The sequence below is a fragment of the Drosophila biarmipes genome, chromosome X (assembly GCF_025231255.1).
Source record: "Drosophila biarmipes strain raj3 chromosome X, RU_DBia_V1.1, whole genome shotgun sequence".
NCBI lineage: Eukaryota > Metazoa > Arthropoda > Insecta > Diptera > Drosophilidae > Drosophila > Drosophila biarmipes.
In genome coordinates, this window is record NC_066611.1 from 2,866,241 (window position 1) to 2,878,310 (window position 12,070).

The following is a 12,070-nucleotide window of genomic DNA, read 5'->3' on the forward strand; positions in this document are numbered from 1 at the left end:
AAGTCATAGGAATGAAACAGATTAAAAATAAAAGGTACATATCTATTTATTTTGTCAAAGCGAGTGAAATAATTTTGAAATATTTTCTACTTTTGTTTAATGAGTGCTGAATATCGTAGTGCATTAAAAATTAAATAATTATTAACTACATTTGTTATTATTTTGTCATAGATATATAGCGAATTATAATATTGCCACTACAGTTTTCAGAAACTATTATTGAGTACAAAAAATCGATATCTGCATACCAATAGCAGTTTATATTTTCCTATGGGCCCACTTCTTTTCCATCCCTAGGAGGCTTCCAAGTATCCCCCAATATTAGGAGGACTTTTTCCTGCAGCGTATCTCAACCGAAGTGCGTGCGACTTCCGCTTCCGCTCCTCTGGCAGCCATAACGAATTTTTGCATAAATACCACAGGGCGCGGGGAGGGGGACTTGGACAAAGACAGCTTGTTAATCGCCGGCCATTTATCTAGCTTAATGAAATTTGCGAGGAATCAAATCGGGGCTCTTTCTGGCCGCTATTAGCCACAAGCTGCAACCGATGATCCCGGCCTCTGCAGTGTGGTGTCACGTGGCTCGCCCTGGAAGGCCTGCCCCATCATCCCCAGCCAAGACCACGTGCGCAATTAAGCTGACGCGCTCTTGACGGATTCCTGTCGAGCGGCTGAGGACCGTCGGGGGAATTGGCCATCGACCTCTCGGCTCCCCACTGTCTAGCATTTACGAGGAATCGATTCAGGTCTCCTTTTTTCGATCAAGGAGGCCTTTCCCACATTCAGTGCTAGTTTTCTGCCGATCAAGGAGGGCCTTGGAAACGATTTCCCACTGCTTCGACGACTGGCACGGGCTGGGAGTCAGTTCTACTTCATCAGTGCCGGCACCAACATCAAAAATAAAAAGTGAACAAAAAGTAGTGTGAAAAAAAAAAATTATTTTCTGTAATTTTTCAAGTAAAAAACGTACTTTTGGAAGCCGGAAAGGTGAGTGCTCCGTATCGTATTCCTGCTGGTGTTTGTAAACAGTCAATCTCTTCTCTGAAACAACTATAATAATTTGATCGGGCCTAGAAAACCGTTGTCTTGTATTTCTGTTTACAAGAGCAGTCGAGCCATCGTCGTGGTGCACCTACACACGCATCTTGCAACACTATCCCTTGAGGTGTACCATATGAAGTACCCGTGAAGTACTATCCAGTTCACTTGGCAATGAACGGGCTCGATTTGCTTTATTGATAGCTTCTCTAGGGTTTCCTATTCCGAGCCACCTTTGAAACTTGGGGCACCAAAGTCTGATGCAGTGGGCCTAGGTGCCTGCGCCCGTGTCCTGTCCTAGCCCGTCCCATCCCACCCTCCCCTCCACTGGGCTGCCCGTCTGACCAGGCGTAACCGTAACTAAACATTTGCATTAGGCGCCGCGCCGCAGAAACCGCCGAACAGGCAGCTGCCCCCGGAATGCAAACAGTTTAAATGACAGCTAGCGGGGATTGGGATTGGGATTGGGACCGCGATTCGGCATTCGAGCTCTCGCCTGTCGGTTAAATAAATTTTGCGGCAAATCGCAAAATCACCAAAAGGGCAAGCCCTGCCGGCCACGCCGCAATTGGCAATCGACGCCGCAAATCGCGTTTTAAGCCCTGCGTGCGATTAGTTTAATTGCCACCGGGGGCAGGGGCAGGGGCAGGGGCAGGACGGTGTGTTGGTGCAACAGGACAATGCAACATTTGCATAGCGGTTGCAGGACGACCGCACCCAGCACCAGGCACTCGCGCTTAATGCGAAAATAAGGATTAACCAATGAAATTTATAAATGCCCGGCCAGCTCCACCCGGCCCACTGCAAATTGAGTGCATGAATTGGCCGCATCGTCCGTTTGGCCAGGGAGCTGGGCACTGGGCTCTGGGAACTGCGACCAGGACAGGCAATCTATTTTGGATTAAATCAAATCGAAATAAACGATTTTTAATGGCCTGGCCCCCCTGTCCGCTGCGTCTGCTCCGTGCGGCACAGTGGCAAAAACGAGGTCATTAATTATTTCTTCAAAAGCAAGAGATAAGCCCGACCAGACCGGGCCGAGCCCCACTCCCGGCGCCCAGATCCGGACCCCTTCGGGGTGCGGCTCGCATCCTTTTCGGCGTTGTGTCATTAGCTTAAACCGTAACCAGAAAGGACGCAGGACAATGGTCAGCCGGCGCACACACACTCGCACGCATTATCCTCGGCGGCGGCCGCATGTGGCACCAAAAGATTAATTAATCTTTAAGGACTCATTGTGTGGTGTTTTTGCCGCTGCGCCCACTCCACTCCACTCATTAGGACAGCCGGACAGTTGGACAGTCGGACAGTTGGACAGGACATTTGCATGTGCAGCGAGGCAAAATGAATTTGTGGCCTGGCCGAAGCGGGCGGGGATTTGCGGAAGCTGGCTCCAAGCGAATCCCCCAGCCGGGGACCGCTCCGCGCCCCTCGCTAAGCCCGACATTTGTCACCACACTGGGCGCCCTCCCCGCCGGCATTTATTTTGATTAGCCATCGACATCCATTTCTATTTGCTGCCTTCTTATCGTAAGCCGGCCCATCACCATCGCGTCGTCATCTGGCCGGGATGACCGGCAAAGCCCCTGGCCACGAGGAGCTGTTCCTGGATTACGGGCCACGCATCTTGGGATGCCACACATAGTTTCGCCTGCCCCGGGAACCCGGTTGTCAAAGTTCCACGTATAAAATATTTACAGCTGATTATTCGCCCAGGTTAATGGTTTCCGGGGTGGGAGGGCGTCCTTGGAGGCCGGGAGCGGGGGTCCTGGCAGTAAGTGGAGCGCCAAAGTTATCCTTTGATGCGCTCGGGCCGCATTCCCTCTAATTTATTAGCTGGCACACGTGAGTTATAGCTGCGTCTGAGAGTTTTCAACTCCTCGACTTTGACTGGCATCTGGGAATTGTTGTGGCCCAGCTGGGGAGGCGTTACTAGAACGGCACTAACTACTGCGGTGGCGGTGGGGGCGGGCTTTGACAGAATATTCGGCCTCAGATCCTGGGGCGGGGACATCCCTCGCTGCCGAGCTCTCGGAAATATAATTACTTTTGGTGGCAAACTAAAATTTGTAGTGCCCGGGGTGAGGCTCTTCCACTTCAAATGCAAAGGTTGCTGAAGTTCGCCCATAGGTTTTAGGATGCTGGAATATTTCATTGCTCTAAAATCTAGCCGCAGCTTTAAAGAAAAACCAGATCCCTCTTTAGGGATGACAAATGGTATTCTTGATTTAAGCATCATTAAAATAAGGACTTCTATTCTATTTTGAGAAAGTAAAATTACATTATTAAATACTAGGATTCCATTATTAAATAGTAACGATACTTTTGAGGGCAAACTATTTTCTATTTGCTTTAGATTTAAGGATGCCGAAACGGTCCGGAATTTCAGGACATAAAATCAAAACTGACCAACTACACTTTTATATACACGGACGCATCAAAAAACCAAGACACAGCGGCTTATACCATAACCACTGAGAACATTGTTCTAAAAAGAGCTATCCTTCCAATATACATCATACATCAGTTTATACTGCAGAAATTATTGCAATACTGAAGGTCATCGTGATAGGCCGTGCTACCAAAGGGAAAATCTGCATCTGCTCGGACTTTTTCCGCAATTCATTCGACTAGAAATATAGACAATTCAGCTCATTATCCTTTAAAAATTCGCGGTATAATAAATAACGCAGCTTTCGAACCTCTGATCACCACACCTGATATTAAAAAACATTTATATAGCACCTCTGCCATAAACGGCAACCATCTGAATATCAGCGACTACACAACAGCTAGAGAAGTAACCAAACTAACAAGAAAAGACCATGTCAGAATAACAAGATTACGTTTAGACCACAGCAGACTTACCCATGAGCTTAGACTCCTTCAGGCTACAGACAACCCCTGTAAGTTCTGCAACAATATCTCAATGCCAATAGAACATCCCTAACGAATGCACTGAATTTAATAACAACCGAACCCATATCCCAAATAGAACTTTAGTCCACTACTTTCGAATCCTACGATTTCCTTAAGAAAACCAAATTATCAATTAAAAAGCGAATAAAAAATGAAGAAATTAAAACCAAACCGTAGCTGTAACTTTATGCCAGTTGCCTTAAGCAAGCAGTATGTAAATAAATAAATATTTAGAATGTATTAAGGGGGGGAGTGTATGTATGTGCTTCATCAAAAATTCCAAATAATTGCAGTCGGTTTCTGTAATTGAGGCAACAATGTATTTACAATAATATGAGTAAGAGTGCGTAATTTGCTTGTGAGATTATTTATTTGGGGAACGAGAAATCGGACAACTTTATTTGTGGGGCCTTCGTCACCTTCATTTCGTCGGTTCGTCACTTTACCCTACACCTTTTAAATTTAAAATAAAAATAGGTCTTCGGCAAGAGCTGAAATTTAATCACTAGAAAACAACAAAATTAAAAAACCCAATAAGTTTCTTAATAATTATTTCTTTCAATGATTTTCCATTTGGTCAAGGAGCGATCTAAAAGGTAGGCTTTAGCGTGGCCGAGTTGGGAACAGTGGGGAGTCTTCCATTCGTGTAACCCCCCTTTCGGTTTCCTGCATCGTTAGATATCTATTATTAGCAAGGCAGTGGTACTAGGGAGCTGAGCTACCTGAGGTGCAAGTAGACTGTAAATGTCCGTTTGCCAAACAAAAGACCCAGAAAGTGCGCAAGGACTCCTAACCGTGAGTTACGTTCCGCCGGTTAACGGCAGCCCGGCTTAGTGGCTCCCGCTTTTAATGGCCCAAGTTTGCGGGACGGAGCTAGACGAGCACGGACGGACTGACGACTGCCTCACGTGGGGCCGAAGGAGTTGCGGGCTGTTAAAATGATTAATGACGTGTGTGCGGCGCGCACGTTAACGCCCCGCGAGGCTAGGAGGAGAAGCTACCGGGACAGATGTTGTCATAAATAAAAAGAAGCTGAAAGGAAGTCGAAGATGCCCACGGGGGGTGGACGGCGGGATGTGGGTGGTGGTGCTGGGCGGAGGGTGGTGGGTAGTGGGTGGTGGCAACATGTAAATAACCTACATGTGTGCGCAGTTATTTATGCATGTGTGGGCGAGTCTGTTTGGGGCACATTAATGTCAAATCAGCCGCATAAATTGCGTAAAACGCTCAATTTATTAAACGAAGCGTGCTCGGCGGGGGCGGGGCGTGGCCGTGACAAGTGTATTTGCCAGTTAATAAATGTCGCAGTCGCTGGGGAGCGCTCCGCGCATCCACCTTGGGAAGGGCGGGGGCGACTGCATAGCTAGGTGGTGCCTTCGACGCCTGGCGCATCCTTTCGCTGGAGCGTGCTTCAGCACGAGGACCGGGATTTGCGTCCTCCAAGTCCCACTCTGCGGCTCAAGTGGCAATTGTTCAATTCAGAAATCGCCATCAATCGATTTGGCTTATTGTGCCGGAGTCGTGGCGCTCCGGAGGAATAGTGACAAGGGCAATCAGAACAGCGTAGATTCAGATACGCCTGGCCAAAGGGCTCATAAAAATTTAAATCGCTTTCGCCACAAAGGGGCCGACCAAGCCGACCTGTCGGTCACCCTCCAGCAGGTCGCCAAAGTTGGGAGGGATTTTCGAAATCGGAACTATTTAAAAATCATCAATGAAAGTTGTCCACAATTTATTTCATTTAATTTGAGTTCACTTTGAAAATATTAATAATTTATACCTTATTTATCTATCCAAATTGTTCTTCAGAAGTCCTTTATTTACCATGCATTTAGTTAGCTAACTTAGGGAAGCTAAAAGTCGGCTCTGACTGCTTGTTTCGCGTTTTGTTTCGCTCTCGTTTTGCAATTGCACGGAGCTCGCAGGACGAAGGACGTGCCGGGCTCTGTCTTCGCATGTGTGTGTAGGTGTCAAGGGTGCTGTTGTCCTGGCCGGGAAATCCCCACCCTGGGCCGGATTGCATATTTTGCTGCCTCACGAACATGAGCGCTCGTTAAACGGATGAGTTAAAAGTCAAAAGCCCTAAAGGATTTTATTTGAATTGCGGTCTGCGCCGCGCCGTTCGACGACTCTCCTCCGGGAGCACCGCCTCCTGCCCTAAAATCCTGGCACCCCTTCCAACCCTCCGCCCTTTGTGTGCCATGTTTTATTTAAAGTTTATCTTCGCCGACCCTTTCGTTCTGCCCCTGTCGCTTCTCGGTCCTTGGTCCTTGCTTCACGCTAATTTCGCGCCAAGGCGAGGCAGTAAAAAGAGTGCGCAAAATAAAATGTGGAAAAATATTTTGGCGCAAGATGGAGAACAAAAGGGTTTCGTCGGCACGTCGGCGTTGCAAAGCCGTGTTGAAAAATATTTGAAATAATTGCAAAAATGTTCCTCCAGCAGCAGCAGCACGGACAGGACCTCGTCAGGAGGGGAGTAAAGGGGCGTTCCGCCCAGGAAAGCCCCCCGCGCTAGTTCATGCAAAGCACGTCCTTCGACTGGAGCACACGAGTGTGGCATAAGGGACCCGATCCTTGCAGCCCTGGCTGAGTAAGCGTGTCCTTATTAAATCTCAAATATAATATGGGCTCTTGCATGTCTAGAAGGCGACCCTGTGCGCCCCCAATCCCCCCCAGCATGTCCGAGCCGTCAGTGCCCACCGAAGAGCTGTGCTCCCCCATAGCGAACGCCGAAATGTCCAACTCCTCCAGCATGTCCCTGGCCTCCACTGCGCTCGACTTCATCCACACTGGATGTGTGCCGCTTCTGGAACGCACGGCCACAGGCCTAGATTCGCTGCCGGAGAAGGAGCTGGAAGCCAGTAGCCAGGTAGTGAAAGCAGCAGCAGGACCAGGATCAGAGGTGGGACCAATAGCAAGATCCGACTCGCATCTTCAAGCAGAATCGGAGGTACGCCCAGAAGCGGGATCAGAGGCCATGCCAAGCGCGGGATCAGACCCACCTCCAAAAGCCGAATCCGAGGCAAGAGCTGAAGCAGGGCCCGAGGCAATTCCAACAGCGGCATCGCACCCACATCCAAATGCTGGATTAGAGGCACTAGCGAAAGCAGGATCAATGCCACAACAAAAAGCAAGATCAGAGCCACAGCGAAGTGCAGTATCAGACCCACATCCAAAAGCCGGATCTGCGGTATTACCAAAAGCGGGAGGACCAGAGGCGAAAGCAAGATCATTTCCAGAACCAGATCCAGCACAGGATTCAGCAAATGATACATCACCTAACGCAGTACCTAATTCAGCACCCGAAGCAGTACCTCATATAGCCACTCTTTTAGCACCTGATGCAGTACCCGAATCAGCACCAGATTCAGCCCCTGACGCAGTACCTAATGCAGCCCTAGATTCGGCACCGGATTCAGCGCCTCATTCAGCACCAGATCCGGAAGAAGATCCGGCACCAGATCCACCACCAGATCCTCCAGCAGCGTCCGAACCCCAACGGGAAGCGGGACCAGAAGTCAGATCGGAGACGCCCAGGGCTAACCCGCAGGGCCCAGCCACAATCGAGTCGCCACTGAGTATACTAGAAATTTCGGTCAGCGCTCAAATGTCCCCGGACGCGCCCGTCTTCTATCCAACGGGCACCTGTCTGGCACGCATCCTGTCCAACGAGGAGGAGACGCTGCCGCGCTTCTCGCCGTCGAGGAGCGCGTTTGAGTTTGGCCTCGAGAACGGCACCGGCCCATACATTGGCCCAGGAGGCGACATTCCCCGAAGCTATCAGTTCGTGAACCCCGAAAGTGGCGAGCGCAACTGCAACAGCTTCGGCCTGGGCATGAGGCGCAGCAGTTTCGCTATCGATAGTCAGGGGACCGACCAGCAGCAACCGGATCCCGCCACTCCTTGGACGGCCTACTACTACGGCAGGGGGGGGGCCGCCGAGGAACCCACCTTCTCAAGAGCCAACAGTTGCACCGCCGAATTCGTCGCGGAGTCATCTATGAGCGGATCCTCCCCAGAGTTTCCGTCCTTTGAGTCCTTCGCCGCGCAGCTGGACGAGATCGGGTTGTCGCGCGACGAGTTCATGGCCACGTTGCGCAACCTCTTAATACGGGCCAACGACCTGATGGCGCCGCTACTCCGCGGGGCCTTCCAGCACATGACGCCCATCCAGATGGCCGAGTACACGACCGCCATTCTCGAGACGCCGCCGCTTCATCCGAGTCTCTTCATGCCGGCGGTAAGATTGTGGACTACATGAGCCGAACTCCTCCCTGACTCCTGGCCTCTCCCGCAGAACGTGCCTCGTCCGTGGACGGGCATTACTGGAATCAACCTGCCCTTCGACCTCCATCCGCACAGCCTCACGCCCGACGATCTGGCCCGCATCCAGGTAAGTCAGGTGCTTTTCGAGGCCAGGTGTCACACGCTCCACTGCCGCAATCCCCGCAGGCAATTCCCAAGGCAGTCGACGCCGCCACCCAGACGGAGTACCGTTGCATGTGCATGTTCATCGCGACGGGGGGTTCTTTGCCAGCGCAAGCTCCATCATCGCTACCGCCGACCTACTTTCCAGGACCGTCGCCCATCAACGGACCGCGGATGACGGTGCAAGTCGGAGGACAGAGTGGAGCCGGCGGACCGAGGGTTCCGCAGCCGTATCCACCCATGTCGGTGCCAGGATCTTCGCAGAACGCACCACCAGCACCACCGCCCCAACCGCAGTCGTTCGGCTTCTGGGCCAGGCCCGTGGGTGAGTACCCCTTGGGTAGCGATGCTCTGGCCTGTACGCCGACCTAATCCGCTTAATCCCTTAATCCCCTCCAGCAGTGCCGATGCATCCACACCAGGTCCCGCACCCAACGACGCATCGCATGCCCCGACAACCTCATCCGCACGTCGCCTTTTCCCATCCACCGCCTCACCCGCATCCGCTCCCTGGAATGCAGCAGGTAGTGCAGCCGGGAATGCAGCAGGGAATGCAGCCGGGAATGCAACCGGGAATGCCGCCTGGTCATGCGATGGCGCCGCAGCACAAGATGGGCGGAGCAAAGCGCTACTCAGAGACGGGTAACTATCGTGGCTACCGTCCACCGGGTCCCTACAGTCCGCGCAACCATACGAACCAGGGGCGCTATGGTGCCATCGGCAGCGGGCGTCCCACCCAGAACAACGGTCGCAACTTCCCGAACTCTCACTTCCCGAGCTCGAACTTCCACAACTCGAACTTCCACAACTCGAACTACCGTGGACACCCCCTGTACGCGAGGACGGGTGCCAGCCAGCCGATGGCTTTTGTACCACCTACTCCCGCCGGTAACTCGGTCCAGCCGATCGACCCGGGCATGCCGCTAAGGTTCAATCTGGGCCCGCAGTTTGGCAATGTGGCCGATCTACACACCACCACCGTCGCCGCCAGACAGGAAGCTTCGGACTCGTCGCCCACCGATTCCACCACCACCGAGGACTCTAGTCCCCGATCGCAGATCGTGGCCGCCAATGCGAATCGCCAGGGCAGCGAGGAGAGCAGCTACGCGGAGGAGGAGGACTCCGACGAAGACGACGACGAGGGGGAGGAAGAGGACGAGGAGGCCGAGGAGGAGGTCACCGAAGAAGACGACGATGACGAGGAGGAAGAGGAGAGTGATGAGCAGAACGCCGATGGCCGAGCCACGGAAGGGAGCCGAGCTGCTGGGGAATGGAACGGCATGGCGCGCCAGCCGCCTAGGCCGTCGTCCTCTCCCGATCCCCGGTCCTACTGCTTCGGCGAGGTGGAGTTCATGAACTACGTTAACACGCCCATACTGCCCGGTTCGGGCCAGCCGAGTTTTGGGGCCTCCTATATGGAGCACGGCTCACCGCAAACCCCGCGGCCCAATGTGCCCTGCGCCCAGGTTTCGCCCCACGTCACGCCTAGCCACTTCCCAGGCTATCGCGCTGCTCGGGACCAGCCATCGCAGCCAAGCCAGGCTTTGCCTCCATTGCCTAAAATGCCCCCGATGCCCCCGATACCTCCGATGCCTCCCGTGGCTCAGATGCCAGGCAGCAGCTTCGTGTCCAATGCAGTCCCAGGTGGCGTCCCGATGGGAGATGCCCAGTTCAAGGAACCCTCGACGTCGCAGGAGCAGTTTAACAACCAATTCAACCCAGGCGGACCAGCCTTGTTTGGCCAACAGCGACCAAATCCCGACTACAATGCAGCTTTGATGAATCAGGAGTCGGGCCCCAGTGGCATCTACATTAGACCCCCGGGCCCCCAGCCCCAGGCCATGTTTCCAATGCGGCAGGAGCGGCCCATGGCCCCGATCCTATTCGAGGTGGGCGGCAATCGCAGCCACAGCTCGGGCTCGCCAATGGTGATGCAGAACGTCACTGGCAACATGGGTCTAATGAATACCCACGGACACGGACACGGACAAGGACATGGACGAGGCAGAGGTTCCAGTCGCGGGCCCCATGGCCCCAATCTGTATGGTCAGATGAACCACCAGCCCCATCAGAACCACCAAACCCTCCAGTCCAACCACAACGTGTCTTTTAACGGCAACATGGGCCAGAACATGTCTTCGCATATGCGCGGAGGTCCGGTGAACCACATGAACCAGGTCAACCACATGGGCCCAACGGGCAGGGGCATGAACATGGCCGTCGGGCTGCTGCCCGTGCCGGTGCAGATGCTCAGTCCAAGCCGGATGGCGCAGCCAAACATGCAGCAGAGTATGCAGCATCCCAACATGCAACAGGGAATGCACCAGGGAATGCCACAAGGAATGCCACAAGGAATGCCACAAGGAATGCCGCAAGGAATGCCACAAGGAATACCACAAGGAATGCCACAAGGAATGCCACAAGGAATGGCTCAGGCAATGACACAAGGAATGCCACAACCCATGACACAAGGATGGCAACAGGGAATACCTCAAGGATTGCCCCAAGGATTGGCCCAAGGATTGCCTCAAGGATTGCCCCAAGGATTTCCACAGGGTATCCCCCAAGGACTGCCTCAGGTAATTCCCCAGGGATTGCCCCAGGGTATCTCGCAGCCTAATATGCAACAGGGAACACCAATGAACCTCCCGCCCCACAACCGCATGAGTCCTCGCCACAATCCCAACGCGATGCCCAACTACCATTCCAATAGCCACAACCCGGTAATGACCAAGGTGCAGTCGATGCACGGAGCAGCTGGACGAGCCAATGGTGTCAATGGCGAAAACAATCAACAAATGAGTGCTGCTCCAGCTCCTGTCCCCACCACCGTTCCCGGGTCCGGCCCCAACCCAAGTCCCGGTCCTCTACAGAATTTAGCAACCAACATGGCGAACATGCCGCAGCCGACCACTCCAAGTAACCCCGGATCGGGGGTGTCGTCACCAGCCACTCCAAGGCCCATTCACCCACCCGGAACCCCTGCTCCGGAAGGGACTTTCCCCCAGCCGAAGATCACCCAGCCATCCTACGCCTCCCTGTTGCAGTAAAAGATTTAACCAATTCGGCTACCTCATTCGTCTTCCGACCACAATTTTTAAATTGAATGTAACCTGCATCTTGGCCAAATAACATCAGATCGAGTGTCATCACTCGGTCAGTCGGAGACCCAATCATCCGACCCTGCTCTGGAAAAGAAGACGACCCTACCAACTAACCGAAGATGACCCTACGTTGATTTGATTAATACTACCTTTTTCGTCTTCCGGAAACTACTTTTCACTTCCCATGTAACCTACGTGTTTTTATTTTTGGGTCAAATAAACAACGCACACTTCATGCACTAAAAACATATTCGCCTAATTGGTTAAACACATCGTTCCGACTTATGTACTCCCTGCAATATAAGTTTTAATCTCGATAGCTTTAGAGCTGAGAAACTAGTTTGCTCGGAAAGGGACGAACAGACAGACGGACGGACAGACAGACGGACGGACAGACAGACGGACGGACAAGCGGAGAGACGAACAAACGGACAGGAAGGTCATGACTAGATGGACTCATCTAGTAATAAGTCAAGAAACGTCTGCTTCACTGCCTTGCAAACTTTTGACTGAAATTATACTCTCTGCCAGGGTATACAAATGGTAGAGGACTCAAACCAGCCATTTTAGTTACATATGTT

General features: G+C 52.5%; 1 protein-coding gene across 5 annotated transcripts; it reads left to right on the forward strand.

The window, feature by feature from the left end:
* The first annotated feature begins 881 nt into the window (after positions 1-881).
* Positions 882-11,724, forward strand: LOC108035747 (CREB-binding protein). 5 transcript variants are annotated; one of them, XM_050890420.1, is made up of 6 exons: positions 882-987; positions 6,398-6,547; positions 6,604-8,197; positions 8,255-8,350; positions 8,410-8,710; positions 8,785-11,724. In XM_050890420.1, exons 3-6 carry the CDS (start codon positions 6,635-6,637, stop codon positions 11,433-11,435), a joined length of 4,611 nt encoding a protein of 1,536 aa, XP_050746377.1. In that variant the 5' UTR covers positions 882-987; positions 6,398-6,547; positions 6,604-6,634; the 3' UTR covers positions 11,436-11,724. The 5 variants fall into 5 exon arrangements, with proteins under 5 accessions (XP_050746377.1, XP_050746378.1, XP_050746376.1 ...); XM_050890421.1 differs by having other exon boundaries at positions 6,401-6,547; positions 6,601-8,197; XM_050890419.1 differs by having other exon boundaries at positions 6,401-6,547.
* The last annotated feature ends 346 nt before the right edge of the window (positions 11,725-12,070 follow it).